This window comes from Capsicum annuum, chromosome 3 (genome assembly GCF_002878395.1).
Source record: "Capsicum annuum cultivar UCD-10X-F1 chromosome 3, UCD10Xv1.1, whole genome shotgun sequence".
Classification (NCBI taxonomy): Eukaryota; Viridiplantae; Streptophyta; class Magnoliopsida; order Solanales; family Solanaceae; genus Capsicum; species Capsicum annuum.
Genome location: NC_061113.1, coordinates 94,958,001 through 94,981,842, shown reverse-complemented (window position 1 = coordinate 94,981,842; position 23,842 = coordinate 94,958,001). Strand labels below are relative to the sequence as shown.

Sequence of the window (23,842 nt, the reverse complement as noted above, 5' to 3'; positions counted from 1 at the left end):
TTCCAATGAAGGAACCATCAGTATTTAGCTTGAATGAGTTGGGGTTTTGGGGAAACAACCATCCCACCCTGATAGAGATCCTGAGGTTGAGAGGATTGTGGTTGCTGATGTGGTGAAATTCCACCGCTTCAACATAAGATTCATTGAAGCAAGGGGTGTCTTGATTACCTTCGAAGACATTGTTATTTCGAGTCTCCCAAATTGTCCAGAGACAGAAGGGAATAAGTGATACGTCCGACCCATGAGAACTCGAATCTAAGATACGAAAAATAAAAATTAAAGAATATAATAACCAAGATAGGAATATAGACACAAAATTGATACCAAAAGGACAATAGAAGGATGTATTGAATCCTAAAACCCCCCTTAATGAATATCAATAAGCACCTAACTCTTACAGTGACCACAAATAGGATTAGATCTACCTCACAACCACCGTTTCTAAGAGAGGTACAACAAATGGTTTTCCAATCACTCAAACACTCCCATGGAGTCTCATGAATACATCATGTCAAAATAATCATCAAAAAACTACTTAATGAAATATCTAAGACACCTATTTATATTAGTTGCCTTTACAAGAACTAGCCTATTACAAAATAGCCCAAAAAATGGTTATTTCAGAAATAACCCATAAGAGCTCTTTATTCCTCGTGCCATTACTTTCCTTAGCTCCAAGATATCTTCCAAACATGACGTTGCTTGCTTAGGATCTCAAATTAGGTCCTCCAAGTGCATTCTTGAGCTCTTTGCTTGACCATGGCTTGGACTTTTTGTATTGGCCTCAAACAACATCATAAAAAGCTATGATGGCCATTTGGATCGTATCTCCTCCCCTTCTTAAAAAGAATTCGTCCTCAATCCAAACTTTGCAAAACCAAAGAAAGGACAAATGAATACAAACTCCTCAATGAGGAGTAGGGTTAGCACAACAAATCACCTCAACATGCCAAGGTTGCACATACTTAAAATATAACCAAGGATCCTTCATGTTAAATATTAAAAATTCATTGAAAAATACACAAAGGATTTGGTTATTGCAACCATCAAGAGATAAGGAAACTACAAAGGCCCTAATGGCATCAATTAATATGAAAGGTAGAACTACTTTCACCTTATGAGCCAAAAGACACAATTGCTTCTTTATCTCTTTAAGAGACCACACCAAAGGTGGTTCCTCAATTAGTTCTAAAGTCCATAAGATCCATATAGCATTATTACCCACACAAGTGGAAAAAACAACAATTTTCCTACCTCTACATAAAACAAATCCAAGATTAGCATGGATATCATCATAAACAAAGAGGTAGTATAGAAAGAAATCAAGTATAATGGCATCATCCAAGGTGATATTATCTATGAGAATGCTAATTGGCTCAAAAGACTTAGCACATAATACACACAAGGATAGGGTCAAAACATTTAAGAACATACAAATTCTTCCTTTCAAAAAACTTCCCAAAGGAAGGGATTTTGTTAATGGAGTCATGCTACGGGGAAGGGTAGAGAATCTACTATGCAATAAACTAATCCAAGGCAAGTAGTTCTCCCAAGAAGTTTGTTTCCTTCTATTAACAAAGTTAATCATGCTCCTAAGATCCCCACAAGATTCTTCAAATTGTCCAACCCTATAAAGGTGACAAGAAGTCCTTAACATCCATGGGCTCTTCCACAAACAAATGATCAACTTGGCATCCACAAGTTGGGATTCATTCAATTTAAGCACAAGTGTGTCAAGCAAGGATGCAAAATTAAAAGCAACACCCAAAGAAGACAATGACATATTTTCCCTCGGGTTCACAAGAATGATACCATCTTTGAAAAGAAGGTCATAAATTCCACTCAAGTATTGAAAAAGGGTATCACATGAATAGAATTCATTAGTTTCAAGAGAAAACTCTCTTTTTGACCTACAAGTAGGGAAACCTTGGTCAAGGGTGGAAAAACACAATGGATAACCCTCTTGGAGTTTTTCATTATCCCTTTCTTCAAACATCTCTCATCTTTGTCGGAGATTTTTACCTTACACAATGTTGGCCTCTCAAGTGGATTGTTAATTCCCGAGAAATACTTTCTATCATAGGGAAGGATACCAACATTCTCAATTAAACTTTGCTTTTCATGTAGACCAATCCACAAGTTGGGTGTACCAAGATCAGAATTTCTAAATTTGGCACTGGGTCAAATGGAAAGAATGGCCATAGACATGGGTCTAGACAATGTTTTTCTCCCCAAAGGCTTTACCCAAATAAAAGGATACTCTCTACAATGGCATAAGTATTTTCAAAAGCAAGTAGAGAGTAGAGAAAGGTATCACTCAAGTCCACTTCAGCAAAGATGTCATTATGTAGATACTTACTATTAGATTCAAGATCGTTACTATAAGTATCCTCAATAATAGTAGCATACAAAGTAGAAGAGGAAACAATTCCTAAACAATGGATACTTTCTCTCTCATTGGAAGAATCCTTAAGTAGACACTTACTGTAATGCCATGAGACTACCCCCGGACGTCACACAGTGCTTAGGACCACAAGTTATCCCAATCTAACCCATGTATTGAAATGATGCTTGAGCTATTGATTTAAAATACATAAAACTTAAAGTAATAAGTAGAAGAAATGTCTTTAGCTGAATATGTTCTATACAAAACTGTTAAAAACATTTATACTTTAGTTATAAAAAAGAAAACTGAAAGTAAATACAGAAAACTGAAAGTAAATACATCAACTCTGAATGACCATCTATGAAGCCTCTACTAATACTGACTATAGGTAGCCGAGACATGACCTCCAGCTATCCCTAATCAATATGACTGAATAAAAATGCTACTAGAACTATAGTTGACTCGAGTCCTCAAATTAGAAGAACTCATCACCTGCAGACTGAAAGCTGCAAGCTGTCTGATTATGATGTGTGCGACAACTGGCACCTACATTATGAGACAATGTAGCACATAAACATATATATGGGTCAGTATTTATAAAATGTACTGAGTATATGGGGGTGAATGCAGAAGTAAAATAATAACTTAATGTATTTATAGACTTTCAAATAATGCATGCTAAATGTAAGTTACTCACCTTGAGCGTGAATAAAACTGAAAGATGAAAGATCATAAACCATGAATAATAAAGCGTACTGAATAAACTTTGTGGGCCACCACACAGTTTCTAAAAGCTTTACTTTTTATTCTTTCTTTTGGGAGATTCTTCTAACCGACATAAACCATGTGAGCTATCATGGAGTCCAAAGTCTTACGCATGTTGGGGAGAGCTATTCTACCCTTGCTATCAGAATAAAACCTTAACTTAGTGATCATTATACTTAACCCATATTGGAACTTAAACCTACGAGGCACGTAGTTCTGGGGTATGTGAACTCAGACTCACACCCAACTCGGTGCTAAATACTACTCCCATATTACTTATATGCTCATACTTTAGGAAATTTATATTAAAAATAGCATAAGGATTTATAGAATGAAAATTAGTTATGCTTCTCTTTCTTTAAATCATAATCAGGATAAACAAATATAGATTCCATATCTTATCTTAAGATCAAAATATCAATCTTTACTTTGTATCATAAGAATGATAAACAATTGTGGATTTAAAGCCTTATTTTGGAATCAAAAGATTCAAACTTTTCTTGTAAACTTAGTGCTCAAAACTTCTGCGTTGAATCTTATACTTTCTTTCATATAAATTGTAATACGATATCATGCTTAAAACTCAATCAAAAATCTTTAATCAATGTTTCAAATCAAACTCATGATATTCAAATCATAATAGAGAATCTTTAAGTCAAAACATAAATAGATGTGATCTTGTATGCACTTTAATAATCCAATCATATAGTAATTTCATAATCTCAAAACAAGATAACTTGCATATGAATCCTAATTGAAAATCATATAACTTGCACTTTTAAACAAGTTTTGGACACAAGGATGGAAGAATGTACTTGTTCATAAACCCCACATACATTAAGTTTCTTGACTTGTGAAGAAAGCTTGGATCTTGGGACTTGAATGATGAACTTGTGAAAGAAACCCTATTCTTGATATTTCTTGAAGATTTCTTGAACTTGGAAGCTTGAACTCTTGGATTCTTGAAGAAATCTTGAATTCAAAACTTAAATCCTGTGTTCTTAAGAGAAGAAGCTTGAATTATTGTTCCTGAAAAAGGGAGGGTTTTTACATGAGTTGATTTAAAGAAGATGAGCAAATAATGCCCTTTTGAGTGTTTTAATTCGCGCCTCGGACGTTTAGGGCTGAGGGGAAAGGACCAACGTGCCCCTTGACCCTTAAAAAGATGAAACAGAGAGGTAATAAGCTCCACGTCGCATCCCTTATCATTTTGAGAGAGTGAAATATCGTGCCCCTTATCTCGGGGAGAGACCGGCGCGCTACAGCTAAATTGTTGACCCTTACTGCCTCTTATAAAAAAGGCCATAACTTTTTGATCGAGTATTGGATGAAGGCGAAATTGGTATAGTTAGAAAGATAACTCAATTATCTATCATTTGGTGGGTCTTGAGTTGAAAATTTCACTTATATAAAAAGTTATACACGTTCAAAGTCGACCCTTGTAGAATCAAATACCAAAACTTGGCCGAATTAAAGGCTCTTAGCTCAACTTTGCTATAAGTGATTTCTGTGAACATTTTTCACCTCCTAAGCACTTTACACACTAGGATAAATATCATGACATATATATTCACAACAAATCATAGGATTAGAGCTTACACACGTAGGAACAACAGTTCAAAGTCTAGCCCAAAAATGCGGGATGTTACACTTACCACCATCAACATCAAAGGGTTTATTACTTAGGTCTTCACAAGAAACAAACAATTCATCCTCAGAAGTATTAGACAAGGGTGGAGTGTCGTACAAAAGATCACAACCAAACCATCTTCATAGGAACAATCGATAATTGGGTTTCTCAAATATCCAAGCAAATCCAAGCTATCATAACCCAATTTGATTATTACTTTCCAAGATTACATATTACTTACCCTTAAGAGTACTCTTATCTTCCAAGAAGAGATTTCTATCTTTGGAAGGAATGTTGTCACATCATAGTGGGTTGTCATATGTGTTGACACCCAATTTTGACTCGCCCTCTTTCCTTTAATTACTTTTCCTATGCTTCTTGTCCCTAAAAAAAAATTAACTAAAAATAAGATTTGGTATTTCTGTTTCTATTTCTACAAGTTTTAATAAAAAGGGAATTTACTTTCATTTATAAAATTATTTTAATTGAATATATTTAAATATTTTTTGACATCAAAATCGCAAATATATTTCTTTTGATAGTCGCATCCGCATTCTTTCTAACTGTATTTTTTAGGAGTATTATGACCTTATATGTATATATTTTTACTACATAAAATATATCTTTTACAAAATGTACATATATTTTTATTTTTTATGTATTTTATTATATCCTTATTTTCACACACACATATATACATATATACGTATTTTATTAATAGAAAAATCATAAAATATTAAGTCGGATGTCTGTACAAATTATGTCTGCAATTTATATACGTTAAACTAATAATAGTTTTGAATAATTTTCAGAATTTCAGGGAGCATCGATAAATTTAATAGAAAAAGAGTATTTGGACTAACAATAATCCAACTTTTTTATGTTATTTTATTTTACCTGAACCCAACTCCTATTTTATGAAATTCAGCCAAGATCCTGAATATCAACCCCAGTCAGTATAATTTCTATGCCCGCTTTGTCATTCCTCCTTAACGAATATAATTTAACCCGATCTGTCGATTTATTTTGAATCTGAGGGATCTCAAATTTTCAAATGTTGATATATTTATATATATACATACATACATACATACATATATATATATATATATATATATTATAATTTGCCCTTATATATATATTTTTGAAATTCAAATCGTCCGATCAGATATCGAACGGATGAAAAATAGTTGTTTTAAAAATTGGCTTTTCATCTATTTTTATTATTTTAAAAGGGTAATATTTTAAGATCGTCCGATCAAAAGATCGAACAGATCAAATCAGTCCAAAATCACACGACTAGCGCAAATTAATCCAGTCTGTTAATTCTTCTTTCCAATTTGAGAGTCCCGAATTTTCAAATGTTTATATATATATATATATATATATATATATTTGAATTCGACTTGTCCGATCAAAATTGAACGGGTCCAAAAAAATGGTCTTTTCTTTTATTAACGACTCATGTGTATACATTTATCAGTATATATACATATTCTCTTATTTACCATTTTTATTGTTATTATTATTTCAGAACTGTCCGATTAAAAGATTGGACGGATCACAATTGGGTCAACAAATACACGTCTGTCCCCTTCTCAAGAATTAAATGCGCCCAGCTGTTCCACACAAGGGAGCATTGATACCTCCCCATCATCTTTCCTAAAGCAGCGACCAAACGGCCCTCCCTTCTCTCTTCTCTTCTCTACCTATCTCCTCCACCCCTAAACCATGAGAACCCTAAATCTTTATAGCCTGCTGCCGCTCAACTTTACTGCCAAAAATCTCCCAATTGTACACCGTTCAACCCATGAAATCAAAAGAAGTAGGCGAGGACAGTCTCCAAATGGTGCAACAGCTTATTTTCGATTTCAAATCCGCATCTTGAAGTCCGGAAATCACCAAAATGGAGGTCTAAAGGCTGTGAAGTTTGGTTTTCGAATGAGGATTTTCTTCATAGGGAGTTTCGCCCGTTGGAACTCTTTTCTTACGTTTAAATCCAGTATTTTACGTCCGGATTTTGGGTATAAATACCGATGCAAATATGGTTCAAAAGCCAAAGATTGAAGTTGAAGATCAGTAAAAAAAAGAGTGAGTCTTAAGAGAAGGGAAAGAGATCGAAAAACAGATAAGAAAAAAAAGAGAAAAATAGAATTCGGAGTGGTGGTTCTGGTAAAGGAAAATTGGAAAATTACAAGTTCTATTTCTTCTTTTTCGGCCTAAAGTTGAGTTCACGGAGTTGGTTTTATCGTGATAAATTCCTAGACATCAAAGCCCTAGTTTCGCTACACCACACAAGGTGCGAAATTCCTCTTGTCATTTCACTTTTTTTTATATCGTTTTGTTTTACTGTTTGAGTTTGGTAGGTTGTTGTTGTGTGTGTTCATTTTGGTTTGTTGTTTTGGATGATTAGAGTTGATTGTTGTGGTAAAATTGGTTGTTGATGTTAGAAGGAGTGTCTTGCTGCAAATTTGGATTAGTGAGGATGTACATTTTTTTGCTTTTTTGCTTCACATTTATTCATTAATAGCTAGATAAGTTGTTAATAAGGTGATTGATGTTTTGTTGACTGCTTAGTACTTTGTTGATGTACGACGCGGTCTGCTCAAGGGATCGTATTAGCGATGTGTAAAGAATTTTGAGTAGAAAGAAGTGATCCTGGTCAAAATCTAGAGTTTCTTAATTAATAAAATGGGTTCCTGCAGGTAAGTTTTTCAAATTGAGTTGCCTTTTCAATTTTTTGAAGGTAGAACATGAAAAGATTCTACAACCTTACCTGCTTAAATGCTTGACTGGTCGTCCTTTATACACAATAATATAACTTGTGAATATCCATAATAACTCATGCTAATTTGTGAATGTGGGTCTAGTATATTGCTGTCATGGTTGACTTCGCAGATGCACTTTGTCTTATTGTGGTCCTCATGATACTTGCCTTACTGCTTCTATAACAGTAATGTTTATGGCACTATTAGCATTGATGTTTCATAATATACTTAAGTAGGTAATTAGAGAGGGGTAATAATATATCATTGCCATGATATAAGAATAATGTTTATTGCATTAGATAATGAAATATGTTTTAATTTGGCTGAGAATCTGTGTGCCTAATCTCTTTTATACCAAAGACATCGATGGAAAAGCTCTCGAAGCTTTATTAGAATAGGTTTATGTGGATTATACCCCTGTTTGACGTAGAGTAGTTGTTCTCAACAGGTTATTGTCTCTCTTATTTTTTTTTATCCTCACCCCTTGTTATTGTTTCTCTGCATTCATCTTGTTACTGAGAACAAGTTAGTATGCATATGTCTGTGCCTATTCAACTAGTGTATGTCCAACATATGTATGCTCCATTGAAGTTAATATGGTAAAGTTTCTTGTCGTTGTATTAATGACCAATGACGTTAAATTCGGACTTCTGAATCCCATTGGAGAATCTGTAATCAATAACTAGAGTTCAATGGATTACTGGATCTAATCGCAAGCTGTTCGTATTAGAGAGTAATAAGTAGTTATGTTTTTATTTCGGAGTCAAAAATAAATATATATGATAAACGTTGATGTTTAGATATATTAATTCACTTTAAATTTGATTGCTAAGTCTTATCTTTCCCTCGATGCATGAGACATGAATTCGTACTCCATTTATCCTCGCATTCAAACTTCGTCGTGTCCGAGCCTCAAACAAAGTCCCCAAAACGGATACAAAAAAGCTAAGTTGTATATGCGTGTATACAGTGGATATACACCAGATATACAAAACGCTGGGAAAGTATATTCATTATACCTTAATCATTTTTTACCGTGGTGTCCGGGATAGCTTGTGTCCATCTCGAATCATTCCACGGGACATATACCCCCATAAAACACACATTATTCATGACTTTATTGGCTACTGTGCCGGTGCTTTTTCCTTTGAATGTCTTTGGGTCAGTTTTACTGTAAATAAGGAATGACTAGCAGCATTTTCTGAAGAATGGAGATACCTTTCTTTGCTTAAAACTTTTTATAAATTTGTACTTTTTGTTCATTTTTTGACTTTTCAAAATAACTTGATTGGTTTAGGTTATTGGTACTTTCGATTCATAAAGTGAACCAGGTTAAATTTTAGAATTGTTTCGGTCCATTGAAACTTTGGTCTAAGAAAAGGAGTGATAGTGAATGATAGTTGCAATTTACGTATATCTAAGTCATGTATAGTGTCATTAATTTAGGGGTTGTTCTTCTCCTAATCTTCGTCGTCTTTGCGGGAAAGTAAAGAAAAAGAGATAGAATTCTAACTTTCAAAATAGTTTCATAGCAATATACATAGCCTTAAACAAATGTTTTTCTTTTAGCTTTTGATGTAACCTGGCTACCATATGAATGTTGCATGTTGATGTATTTTTAGATGGCAAATAGTACGCTAGGAAGTAGATATGCAGAATTAATTAAAACCATACTGGTTTTACAAATAGCATCTCTCGACCAACTCTTTATAGTTAGAAGAGATCGATTTGTGTCCACATTTGATCCAATATATGTTTATATTGGTCCACCTTGTCAATGTATTCAAAATTTCCATCAAGTGTTTATCAGTCTGTACTAAATCTAATGGCTAGTCTCCATATTTCTTTAAGTTTGCTTTGTGTTTGGCTAAGCTAATTTGGTACTTAATTCTCCTATTCGAATGATAGATTTGTTTAAAACTGAAATTTGCTTTTGAAATTTGTATTTGACTTTCCTATTTGGAATTGTAAAAGGACATTGTCGAGATTCTTCAAGGTTATTTTTCAGCTCCCTCTTTTGAGAAAATTAGCTCCCAATAGCATTTTTATACCTCTTAACATTAGATTGTGTATTAATATAATGATAAGTCATTCACTACCATGCATGTTGCGGATAAGATTCCGATTTAAAAAAATAGATAGGCTTTGTGTCCGAGATTTGAAACTCTATAGGTTAAATTTCCGTCACTTTTATAAGAAGATGTTGAAGTTCAATGGGGTTTGATCGACTTGCGTTAAAGTTATCTTGCTTGTCGTTTCTGCTTTGGCTAAAGTTGCGCTTAAACACTCACTCCCCACTTTGATGCCTAAAATCATTATTTTAAAGAGAAGATCGATCAATTTCTAGTTTGTCAAAAAAAAAATTCAATTCTTCGAATAGTATAGAAAATGTTAGAATCGTGTTCAAGTAACTGATCCTCGCTACCCAGATTTTGAAGTCAATCTCATGCATTTTTAATTTATAGTCATCCTTGGTGATGTCCTTGAACTATATGGTGTTATTTCATTCCCTTAATTTCATCTAGTATTACTTAATTTTCCTAATGTGTTGCTCGACTCATTCGGTTACAAGTTATGTTTCGTTGTTCATTTATTTTATCCAAATTTAATTACTAATCCTTTTTCTTTTCTTTTTTATGTACACTCAGGAGTTGGGGTTCCACAACAGAACTTATTTTTTTTTGACCCAAGCATCGGGTCAAACACTACTAGGATTGCAGAGACTCGGAGTCGCGAAAATTAAGAGATTAAGCCTCTAAATAGAGTCTAGTATTTCTTACCGATGGTTAATTTGTGTTGATTTTTTTTTATAACTAACTCTTATTGTTGAAGTTGTTGGATTATTGAGCCTACGATTGCTTTATTATTCATATTTCCTTCGCAGGAGTGACTTTAATTTTCGCAAATAACGCATGGTTATTACTGGATAAAGTACATTTTTAGAACTTACCATCAATACTCTTAAATGAGATTAGCATAGCAACCATCACATTTTTCATAAAAATATAACAAAAATAAAAAATGGAATTTTAGTGTCAACTTAGCCGACAAATAAGTTAGTAAAATTCAGCTTTTTGAAAAGGAGTCACCCGCTAATTTTAACTTATTTGTTACGCTATTTTATCTTTTCAACAATTAAATTTTCAGTTTTTAGGTTTAAGAAAATAAGGTATATATATATTTATTCGCTACCGCGTACAAGGTATATCATTTCATACAATAATTATTTTGTTACTATTTTTGACAATTATTATTATTAATATTATTATTATTATTAATATTATTATTATTATTTTATTATTATTATTATTATTATTGTCATATCGAAACTATCGTCATTATTTTAATTCATTATTATCATTATTATTGTTGTTATTATTATTGTTATTACTATCATCATAATTGTTATTACTATCCCTATTACTTATCCATATTTTTCACACATCCATAATCTAACATTCATTTTTTTGCCCTTTTGAAAGTACGTTTCACAAATAAATTCTCATGCCATAAGATACTTTAATTACTCCATAAATAATTATAGTTAACTATTTAAATCCACATATCTCTCCAATTTCTCCTATAGAATTACAAGATTTTAAAATTTTATAATATATAAAATTATACTGTCATCCTTTTCATACTTAAAATGCATGTATATTTTGCGATAATTGCATTACTTCCTTTGTACGTGGTCGCGTTATGTTTGATATACTTTAAATTTTCTTTTGAATAATAAGTAATAACAAAATTTTCTTATCACCATTTTAAGCAGAATGACAAAATAAAGTTTTCCTAATATTTTCCTAAACTAAGCATAAGGACTATCTTTGGATAGGCTCTGAGAGGTGCCTAACACCTTCCTCTCGAGTAACCAAAATCCTTACTCAGAATCTCAAAATGTTTTCGATAGACTAAAACAGAGTTTTTATAACAAAAAATGTTTTTTTCTTAATTTTCCTAAAAAGTTAGGTGGCGACTCTAAAAAATAATTTTCAAACCCAAGAGTTACTGAACGCCACCATACGTCGCGTGTTGTTTCGACCGATTCGAAATAGGGCTCGACAGAATGACGACTCTGCTGGGGATCTATCAACTTAGGTTGTAACCTTAACATGCTTAGTTTAGGATTTTTATTCTTTATTATGTTATGTGCTTTATGTATCATTATATCATGCTCTGTGCGAAAGGACGCAAGCCAAATCCAAACTTGCGTTCCTTATTTGTTTGTATAACACTACTTGTTACCGCTTTATCACTTGCATTTTCCTATCGAGTCTTGGTCGTACACAATTCACACACTGAAAATGCGAGGGATGTACCTGCACTCCTCCGAAACCTCTTCGGATTCCTTAGTTTCTGAGTTGGTGCAGTTAGGTTATTGCACCTTCTCGCAGCTATTCAGTCCCACTCTTGAACATTTAGGAGAAAAAGATCTTACTCTATTGATAGGTCATATTACATACACCTTAGGTGGAACGGTCCAGGGTATCGTTCCACGATTAGGAAACCACCCTTTGCTTCAATGGGTCCTCCACGAACCCAATGACAGTATATGTGGAATGATTAATTGATCCAAACATTAAAAACGTAATAAATTTGGGACATTGAACTTACCATACCCTTTTCTTTGTATAGATAGAAATCAACCTGAATCTCGCCAACATCCATATGCTGACTGACATTCCCCATATCCTAAGACACTGGTGGGAAAACATCCGAGTGGCGCATGGAGGAGAGGTATTTGCACATTTGGGGTCTCTGACGGATCTAATGGAGATAAGGGTAGATAGGCTGCTGATTCGATTCCTAGTCGAGTTCTGAGACCCGACTACGTTTAATTTCAGATTCAGGGACTTCGAGATCACGCCCACCTTAGAAGAGGTCAGCTAAATGGCTAATTTGCCGTTGACAGGAGGGGTACCTTTGGCCCCCCGTCTTACTGCAGGTAGTTATTTTCTTTGCGACATAGGGTTGAAAGTTGGTGCAAGCTTTAGAATGGTTGAGGTAGGCTGGGTAAGCCTGGTTTATCTCTTCGAGAGGTTCGGTAGAAGAGAAAGTTATGATCGCTTTCGAGAGGAGTTCTCCTTGACCAGGATCGACTGGGAGAGGCATAAGCCATTGTGTTTATGATGGCTTTTCTCGGTATTATAGTGTTCCCAATGAGAGGGAACCGAATCAGTATTCACATACTCCCCATGGTCTTATTCATGTGTAGGGGACCAATCAGGACCACGATCGTTCCAATAATTCTAGCGAAAGTCTTTTGGTCTTTATCCGCATGCTCCAGGGGGACGATTTTTTCAGAGGCTGCAACCTAGTGCTCCAAGTCTGGGCATTAGAGCACTTTTATCGTAGGAATGGTGTTGGAGAGGCTGGCCTTTACTAGATTTGCAGCCACAGACTTAGTGTGGCCATGTGGGAGATGCCAGTCAATGAGGAACAGTGGCGTGACTTCCTAATCCATCTCATTGGTAACCTTATACAGTGGAGGCTACCATGGGTTAGTGGTCGAGTAATGCTGAGAAGGCATTACACTTACTTTCTTGAGTTGATTGGGTTGGAGGGAATCCAGTCATAAGCACCTTTGAGGGTTCTAAGACAATTTGGCCTAATTCAGAATGTCCCTCTATGGTTAAACATGGCATTGTCAGAGATCAATTATGAGGGAAGAATCCCTGTAGAGAGGCTTGGCAACCTAATCCATGGCTGGGGACAGATCTTAAGTTTGGGCATGGGAGATAACCCATACTGCACTCCCAAGTACTACACCTGGTATAGGTTGGAAGGAATTATAGCTCAACCAAGTCTTAAGTCTCTCCAAGGGCTCGCCGACATTCATAGAACAGACCAGATTCGAGACCAGCTCCTTCATCTCAGTCCTGTAACCACATCCATGTACGAGCAGGTGATTCCTGGTTCGATGGATAACCTCATCCCCGCTGTTGATGATAAACTCGAGGAAGAGCTGGAAGAAGATCCTGAGGAAGATCCCAAGGAGATAGAGGAAGATCCTGAAAAGAACCCAGAGGAGGATCCCGAGGAGGACCTGGAGGAGGAACCAATGGAAGAGCAGGATGGGGAGCTGACAGAGAAGATGGAGGAAGATCCGGAGGAAGAAGAGTATGGACCTATATACTTCGGCGGAGCAGATGAAGACTTCTAAGGGCAGCAGTTAGACGGATTGATAACGCTCAATCTACAGCTCTCGTGGGAGTGTAAAGCGGTCGTTAGCAAATATAGAACCCAACCTGGGTTGGGTATCGATCCCACAGAGAATAGCTTGGCCAACAAGCAAGAGAAATTACTAGACTTTTAGTGCAAGTCTCGTAGGAAAGGGGGGATTGTAGTATGTAACCAAAACAAGAATGTAAGAACTGAAAATAGCAAAATAAAGAGAGATTGTCACGTGTGTTGTAAACAATGAGAATTGAGGCGTTGGGGTTATGTCCACCTTCTGAGGTATACGTCTCTATTGGCTATGAGTGTGTAGAGTCTTGACATGTAATTGCTTATAGAGAATTGTAGTCGATGGTAAATCCAAGCGTCTCTCGACCTAAACAAGGACTATTTCACTTTAACTCTCTCGAGCTTAAAGCGTGACTAACGGTACGAATTCTCCAAGAAGTTAGTCCAGGTACGGCACTAGCTTTTTAATAGGAAAGGGTGTCCTACTACCTTGACATTATCTCTTTTCCAGACAAATAACTTTTCTCTCGAACAAGTCAGATGTTAGACTGGCGTTGGTCTATGCGTCTTCTTTTCTAGACAAATAACCTTTCTCTCGAACAGGTTAGATGTTAGAATGGCGTGTTCTTGTGTTTGAACCGCAAAGAATGTAGATTTAAGATGAAGAGAATAATGATATAAGCAATATACTTGTCTTGAACTCACAAACTCATAGCTATAGATAGTAACTCATTCGGCTTCCATAACCCCAACTAAGAGATTTAGTTACCCATGAATGCGAAGGATATCACGTTTTGCATGGTGGATGGCGTGAATAGTAGGTGTTTGGCGTGTGGTTTTAGTGATTCCGTAGCAAGTAACGATTCTCTTGTTGTGGAATTTAAGAGTAGAAGAATGAAGAATTGAGAATGGGTTGTAGGAAGATGTCTTAATTGTAAGGAGATGAATGAATTGTCAGAATGTCTCCTCCCCTCCTCTTTTAAAATCTCTAACATGATAGGGTATTTATAATACTCCTATCCTACTCCTACTAAACTAATAAAATAAATAACCAAATCCTAATATACTAATGAAATCCTTGACCCAATTGTACTAGGGTAAGGTTACAAAATTATAATCCAAATAGAATGATGAAACACATAACCTAATTGCACTAGGTTAATGTATTATGGCAAAAATCCAGCTTTGTGTCTGTAAGTCCCAAAGTCTTCAGAAATGCTGTTTTAGCCCGGGACAGATTTTCCATGCAGCAGATTTAGTCCTTTATGCGTCCAGCTCCTTTCCATCTCGTTTGTGAGCTTTCTTTTGCGTCAAGTAAGCCATAAATTGCTGTATTTTGCATCATTTATACCTGAAACTTTCCTAATCACATTTGTTAGCTCATTTACAGGAAAAAGGACTAAAAGTGTACGAAATAGATAATTAGTTCTCGAAACTAGGCTAAAATATGGGCAAAATATATTGATATAGGCGCGTAATTTCGCCTATCATCACGGATCCCCAGAGTATCACCCTGGGCCTTATTATGACCTCGATGATGATGATAATCCCCCCAGTTGGCCTTAGGATCTATATTGTTGTTCTAGATTCTGGAGGATCTTGTACGACCTATCTGTACTTTTGTCTTTCATTTTTATTTTCCCTAAAAAGGGTCTTGCATGACCTCTATCGATATTGTCATAGGCTACCATGATGTAATCTTTAGTTCAAAACTTTTCTTTGTAACCTGTGACTTCACACCTTGCCTTTTTCATTAATCAAAATCCCTTTATCCTGAATTTAATTACAATTTAAAGCTTTGGATCAATTAATTGTGTTTCCAGCGTAGGCATACCTCTGGCGAAAAGAGGCTCGATATTAGACGTATTTGAATGTCACCAAATTGGTGTATATATGTGCTACTTACTTGTTATATTTACGTTATTGCCTAAACTAACATAGTTTCCTTTTTCTTTTTCTTTTATTTAATCCCCCAAACAACAAAAAAGTTGATTTGTGTCAATTGGAAAACTGGCGGAATCTCAGTAAAACCTCCGATCTAAAAACAAAATGACCAACAATGACAAGGCCGCGATGATATCTGTAGATAAAGTCGAAAGCTCACAAAAGCTATCGGAAATGCAAAATGATGAGTAAATGGCTAGTATGGCGCAAGAGATCAAAGTGTTAAAGGAAGAACTATGTCAAATGCGAGACTTGACTAAGCTTACCATGGCTAGCTTTCCCGCTCAGCTCTAGGGTCCAGATGTTGGATTACCCCTGATTGCCCTAGCTAATCCAACGAACCTGTCGCATGCTCAAGCACCACCCGTTTTCCAACCCACTGTCGGAACAATGCCTGGAATCTATTTCCTACTTAAAAATTTACTGTTTCGATCTATCCAGAGATGCAGCACATACCCGAAGCACATATCACTTGTGAGATACCTGTGCCCCCTGTATACGCTACCGAAGCTCCTGCCTTCGCAACATCTGTGACTTTTAAGGTTCCATATGAGGCTAATCGGTATGTGGGGTTAGGAAAAGATATCTAATCAAGTGAAGAAAGGTCGATAGTAGCCCATCTTGAGAGTCTAAATAGAGCGTTCAGAAATATGCAAGTCACCAGAGGGACTGAAAGTTTAGACTACGATGACTTATGCATTCATCCAGAAATTGACATGCCAGTTGGGTACAACCCACCAAAGTTTGCTGTGTTTGACAGAAAAGGTGACCCGCATGCACACCTGAGGGCTTACTGCGACAAGTTGGTCGGGGTAGGAAGGAACAAGAAGTTGAGAATGAAGTTGTTCATTCGGAGTTTGTTGGGAGAAGCTTTGACTTGGTACACCCGACAAGACCCTCGTAAATGGCGTGACTGGCAGGAAATGACGGAGGATTTCATAAGTCTCTTCAGACTCAACACTGAGATTGCCCCAGACAGGTTGTCATTGGCTAACATACAGAAGAAGCCGTCCGAATCATTTTAAGAATATGCATGGCGCTGGAGGACCGAGGCTGCAAGGATCCAGCCTCCGCTAGATGAAAGTGAGCTGTCCAAATATTTTATCCGAGAACAAAAGGGTGTTTACTTTGACAAGATGATGTCGATGATGGGCTAAAAGTTCGCGGAATTGGTCAGAATGGGAGATTTCATAGAAGAAGACATCAAGTCGGGGAAGATCCAATCGATGGCTGCGTTGCAAACTGCAAGCAGGGCCATGCAGACTGGTTCCATTAATGGTAACAAGAAAAATAAGGAAGATATTTCAGCCATCACATCATACTACCGACCTGGAAATTCTTCCCACCATTACCCTAACAACCCCCAAATTATTGCACACGTCCCAGTGTACAATACTCAGCCGCATTATAATCCAACTCAAGCTCCAGCATACCAAAATCCACCAAGACCATAAGCCCCTGTCCAAGCTCCAGCTCACCAAAATAGACCAGCATATGCACCCAAACCACGTCCAAACTTTGAAGCCAGAAATACCCGCACTTACATACCGATTGCAGAACCTTTAACCCAGTTGTTTGAAAGATTGAGAGGGCTGCCGATTTATTACATCCAATTGAGAAAAAGGCACCTGACCCAACATCTTGAAACTTTGATGGTAGCAAGCGGTGCGCCTATCACTCAGGAGTCCAAGGGCATGACATGGAAGACTGTTACAGCTTGAAGAATCAAATTGAGTCTCTGATAAGAAGGGGTATCATCAAATGCACCGCCGCAGCTCCTAATGTGAACAATAACCCCTTGCTAAATCATGGAAATCAGGAAGTCAACATGATTACTCTAGAGGAGGAGTATGATTTGGAAGAAACTATTATGCCCACATGGAACTCAGAAGAAATCGCCACTGCATCCCCATCACAGCCATTTATCACAGTTTAGTTAAGGGAGCCTATAACTGTTTAGACTTACCTACCAAGAGTCATAGTGACCACATCAGCCATTGGGAGGACCGATTATGACACCAAGGCAGTCCCATGGGACTATCAACCTAAAGCCAAGGGCAAAATAATAGATGTTGTTGCGGCTCAAGGGATGACCAGGTCGGGGAGATGTTATGCACTAGAAGAACCAAATCGTGGAGTTCTCGAGAAAGATCAAAATCCAAGGAGAAATATCACAGATGCTGAAGCTGCAGAGTTTTGGAAGAAGATGCAGTCCAAAGACTATTCAGTTGAGGATCGGCTCAAGAAGACACCAGCCCACATATCCGTCATGTCTTTGCTTATGAGTTCTGAAGACCATAGAAGTGCTTTGATGGAAGTTTTATCTGGGATTAGCATACCAAAGGAGACAACTAACGAGACTTTGGCCGCAGCAATTGGGCGAGTGGTAGAAGCAAATAAGGTCTCTTTTCATGACGATGAGTTACCATCAGAAGGGGCCGCACACAACAAAGCGCTCCATATTACGATCAGATATCATGACAAGATTATGAATAGGGTCTTGATCGATGGGGGTTCGGGTTGTAATATCTGTCCATTCTCCACGCTGAGGGATTTGGGTATGAATATAGAAGATATAAGGGAGAGTCAAGTGAAGGTTAGAGCTTTTGATGGGTCGCAAAGGAGTGTCATCGGGGAAATTTAATTAACATTGCAGATAAGACCAACAGAGTTTCCTGTCCTATTTCAGGTTATGGATGTGTCATCTAGCTATAACTTATTGTTGGGGAGGCTGTGGGTCCATATGGAAAGAGCCATTCCTTCCACTCTCCATCAGTGCATGAAGTTTGAATGGGGTCGCACAGAAGTTACCATTCATGGAGAACTCAATCATCCCATTTATTCTGTCAATTTAGTCACAGTCACCAAGGAGTTAGATGGAGCCACTTTCCATACTCTGGAGATCATGCAAGCAGCAAATATCAATGAGAAAGTAATGCCAGCTGAAGCAAAAATGTCGAATGCTGAAAAAATAGTTGTGTCAAAGATATTAAAATATGGGTATTAGCCCAAGATAGGATAAGGACCCAGAGCCGATGGTATAGTCGATCCAATCTAGTTAAAGCAGTAGAAGGGTACTGCAGGGCTTCGATATGAGCCTATTTCTGGAGTAGCCTGCAAGGAAGGATTTAGAATGACAATGTTCATACCAACCCGTCCCAGTTTCAGATCAAGCAGTCGATGAAGATATCATTGAAAGAATAGGGAATTTATTTGTGGCTGTGATCGAAGATGGATCAGAGATAGATTTCAAGAAGCTTACCATCCGTAATGTTGAACCAGGAGAAGTCCTGCAGAATTGGACCATTGTCCCATCCCTATTCTGTCAGGAGTCTTGCGCAAATATTAATAAAAATCCTTGTTCCACGATTATGACATGTAACGAATCCGTTGAGCAAAATAGAAGTGATGCACAATATTACGAGGAGTATAATGAGAGCATGATGCTTGAAAACTTGCCACAAGAGATCGAACAACTCAAAAGTCAGAAGAAGCCTAATATGGATGAAACTCAAGTCGTCAATTTGGGTGATGAAAAGACAACAAAGGAAACATAAGTCAGCATACACTTGGAGGATAAAAAAAATCAGGAATTGATAAGTCTGCTTAAGAAATACATCGATGTATTTGCTTGGTCTTAAGATGACATGCCTGGTTAAGCACCGATATCGTCTCGCATCGTCTACCGACTAACCTTGTGTGTCCACCGGTGAAGCAAAAGACGAGGAAATTCAATCCCGATTTGAGTTTGAGAATCAAGGAGGAGGTCACCAAGAAGATAGAAGCCAACGTCGTGAGGGTCACAACTTATCCCACCTGGCTAGCCAACATCGTGCCCGTACCAAAGAACAATGGAAAGGTAAGAATATGTGTAGATTATCGGGATCTCAATAAGGCTAGTCCAAAAAATAATTTCCCTCTCCTAAATATTCACATTCTCATTGATAATTACGCAAAACATGAGTTGCAGTCGTTTGTTGATTGTTTTGCGGGATATCATCAAATTTTAATGGATGAGAATGATGCAGAAAAAATAGCCTTCATCATACCATGAGGAGTATGCTGCTATAGGGTAATGCCGTTTGGACTCAAGAATGCCGGTGCAACTTATATGAGGGCCATGACCACTCTTTTCCACGATATAATTCACAAAGAAATCAAAGTATACGTGGATGATGTCGTCATCAAATCTAAAAAGAGTTCAAACCATTTGGATGATTTACGAAAGTTCTTTGAAAGGCTGCGAAGGTACGACCTAAAGTTGAATCCAGCTAAATGCATCTTCGGAGTCCTCGCAGGAAAGTTATTAGGATTCATCATTAGTAGGAGGGTTATAGAGTTGGATCCATCCAAGATAAAGGCAATCCAAGATTTACCACCTCCCAAGACCAAGAAGGATGTAATGAGTTTCTTAGAAAGACTCAATTACATCAGTCGAATCATATCCCAATCCACGATCATTTGTGAACCAATATTCAAGTTATTGAAGAAGGATGCCGCCACCGGATGGACTGAAGAATGTTTGAAGGCTTTTGACAAAATTAAAGAGTATTTGTCTAACCCACCAGTATTGGTTCCACCAGAACCAGGAAAGCCATTACTGCTATATTTATCTGTTATGGATAATGCATTTGGATGTGTGTTAGGGCAGCACGATAATACAGGGAGAAAAGAGCTAGCCATTTACTACCTTAGTAAAAAGTTCACACCGTACGAAGCTAGGTATACATTGTTGGAACGGACTTGTTGTACATTGACCTGGGTTGCGCAAAAGTTAAGGCATTACCTGTCCGCGTATACTACATACTTAATTTCGAGAATAGATCCACTCAAGTACATATTTCAGAAGCCAATGCCTACTAGAAAGTTGGCAAAATGGCAGATCTTGTTGATTGAGTTTGACATTGTGTACGTGACACAAAAGGCTGTTAAAGGACAAGCTTTAGCTAATCGCCTCGCAAAAAATCTAGTAGATCAAGATTACAGGCCACTCAAGACCTACTTTCCTGATGAAAAGGTGTTTTTTGCAGGAGAAGACATCTCAGAGTCATATGATGGATGGGGGATGTTTTTCGATGGAGCAGCGAACTTCAAAGGAGTCGGAATTGAAGCAGTCCTAGTTTTAGAAATAGGTCAACACTACCCAATATCGGTGAAGATTAGGTTTTCTTGCATGAATAATATGGTAGAATATGATGCTTGTATTCTCGGGCTTAGGATGGCAGTAGACATGGACATTAAAGAGCTATTGGTGATAGGAGATTCAAATTTATTGATCCATCAGGTGCAAGGAGAATGGACCACCAAATATGTCAAAATCCTTCCTTATGTGCAATGTGTTAAGGAATTGAGCAAAAGGTTTACGAAGAGAATTCAAATCAAATTCAAAATGAGTTCGTCGATGCCTTGGTGACACTATCTTCAATGATTCAGCATCCAGATAAGAATTACATCGATCCCATTAAAGAGTGAGTCTTAAGAGAAGGAAAGAGATCAAAAAATAGATAAGAAAAAAAGAGAAAAACAGAGTTCGGAGTGGTGGTTCTGGTAAAGAAAAGTTGGAAAATTATAGGTTTTATTTCTTCTTTTTTGGCCTAAAGTTGAGTTCCCGGAGTTGGTTTCGTCGCGAGAAAATCCTAGACATCAAAGCCCCAATTTCGCTGCACCACACAAGATGCAAAATTCCTCTTTTTGTTATACTTTTTTTATATCATTTTGTTTTACTGTTTGAGTTCGGTAGGTTGTTGTTGTGTGTGTTCATTTTGGTTTGTTGTGTTGGAAGATCGGAGTTGATTGTTGTAGTAAAATTAGTTGTTGATGATAGAAGAAGTGTCTTGCTGCAAATTCGGATTAGTGGGATGTACATTTTTTTGCTTTTTCGCTTCACATTTATTCGTTAATAGCTAGATAAGTTGTTAATAAGGTGATTGATGTTATGTTGACTGCTTAGTACTTTGTTGATATACGGTGCGGTCTGCTCAAGGGATTGTATTAGCGATGTGTAAAGGGTTTGCTCAAGGTATCGTTTAGCGATGTGTAAAGAATTTCGAGTAGAAAGAAGTGATCCCGGTCAAAATCTAGAGTTTGTTAATTAATAAAATGGGTTCTTGCAGGTAAGTTTTTCAAATTGAGTTGCCTTTTCAATTTTTGAAGGTAGAACATGAAAAGATTCTACAACCTTACCTGCTTAAAATGCTTGACTGGTCGTCCTTTATACACAATAATATAACTTGTGAATATCCATAATAACTCATGCTAATTTGTGAACGTGGGTTTGATATATTGCTATCATGGTTGACTTCACAGATGCACTTTGTCTTATTGTGGTCCTCATGATACTTGCCTTACTGCTTCTATAACAATAATGTTTATGGCAATATTAGCATTGATGTTTCATGATATACTTAAGTGGGTAATTAGAGAGGGGCCATAATATATCATTGCCATGATATAAGAATAATGTTTATTGCATTAGATAATGAAATATGTTTTAATTTGGCTGAGAATCTGTGTAGCTTTATTAGAATAGGTTTATGTGGATTATACCCCTGTTTGACGTAAAGTAGTTGTTCTCAACAGGTTATTGTCTCTATTATTTTTTTTATCCTCACCCCTTGTTGTTGTTTCTCTGCATTCATCTCGTTACTGAGAACAAGTTAGTATGCATATGTCTGTGCCTATTCAACTAGTGTATGTCCAACATATGTATGCTCCATTGAAGTTAATATGGTAAAGTTTCTTGTCGTTGTATTAATGATCAATGACGCTAAATTCGGACTTCTGAATCCTATTGGAGAATCTGCAATCAATAACTAGAGTTCAATGGATTACTGGATCTAATCGCAAGCTGTGCGTATTAGAGAGTAATAAGTAGTTATGTTTTTATTTCGGAGTCATAAATAAATATATATATGATAAACGTTGATGTTTAGATACATTAATTCACTTTAAATTTGATTGATAATTCTTATCTTTCCTTCGATGCATGAGACATGAATTCGTACTCCATTTATCCTCACATTCAAACTTCGTCGTGTCGGAGCCTCAACCAAAGTCCCCAATACGGATACAAAAAAGCTAAGCTGTATATGCGTGTATACAGAGGATATAGACTAGATATACAAAACGCTGGGAAAGTATATTTATTATACCTTAATCATTTTTTACCGTGGTATCCGGGCTAGCTTGTGCGCATCTCGAATCATTCCACGGGACATCTACCCCCCTAACACACATATTCTTCATGACTTTATTGGCTACTGTACTGGTGCTTTTTCCTTTGAATGTCTTTGGGTCAGTTTTACTGTAAATAAAGAATGGCTAGCAACATTTTCTGAAGAATGGAGATACCTTTCTTTGCTTAAAACTTTTTATAAATTTGTACTTTTTGTTCATTTTTTGAATTTTTGAAATAACTTGATTGGTTTAGGTTATTGGTACTTTCGATTCATAAAGTGAACCAGGTTAAATTTTAGAATTATTTCGGTCCATTGAAACTTTGGTCTAAGAAAAGGAATTATAGTTGCAATTTACATATATCTATGTCATGTATAGTGTCATTAATTTAGGGGTTGTTCTTCTCCTAATCTTCGTCGTCTTTGCAGGAAAGTAAAGAAAAGGAGATAGAATTATAACTTTCAAAATCGTTTCATAGCAATATACATAGCCTTAAACAAATGTTTTTCTTTTAGGTTTTGATGTAACCTGGCTACCATATGAATGTTGCATGTTGATGTATTTTTAGATGGCAAATAGGACGCTAGGAAGTAAATACGCAGAATTAATTAAAACCATATTGGTTTTACATATAGCATCTCTCGACCAACTCTTTATAGTTTGAAGAGTCCGATTTGTGTCCACATTTGATCCAATATATGTTTATTTTGGTCCACATTGTCAATGTGTTCAAGATTTCCATCAAGTGTTTATCAGTATGTACTAAATCTAATGGTTAGTCTCCATATTTCTTTAAGTTTGCTTTGTGTTTGGCTAAGCTAATTTGGTACTTAATTATCCTATTCGAATGATAGATTTGTTTAAAACTGAAATTTGCTTTTGAAATTTGTATTTGACTTTTCCATTTGGAATTGTAAAAGGACATTGTCGAGATTCTTCAAGGTTATTTTTCAGCTCCCTCTTTTGAGAAAATTAGCTCCCAAT

At 36.5% G+C, this 23,842-nt stretch overlaps 1 protein-coding gene across 1 annotated transcript; it reads left to right on the top strand.

The window, feature by feature from the left end:
• The first annotated feature begins 13,190 nt into the window (after positions 1–13,190).
• Positions 13,191–13,715, top strand: LOC107865266 (protein SHORT ROOT IN SALT MEDIUM 1-like). The gene has a single exon (XM_016711572.2). The coding sequence runs from the start codon at positions 13,191–13,193 to the stop codon at positions 13,713–13,715; it is 525 nt and encodes a 174-aa protein (XP_016567058.2).
• Positions 13,716–23,842: the final 10,127 nt, after the last annotated feature.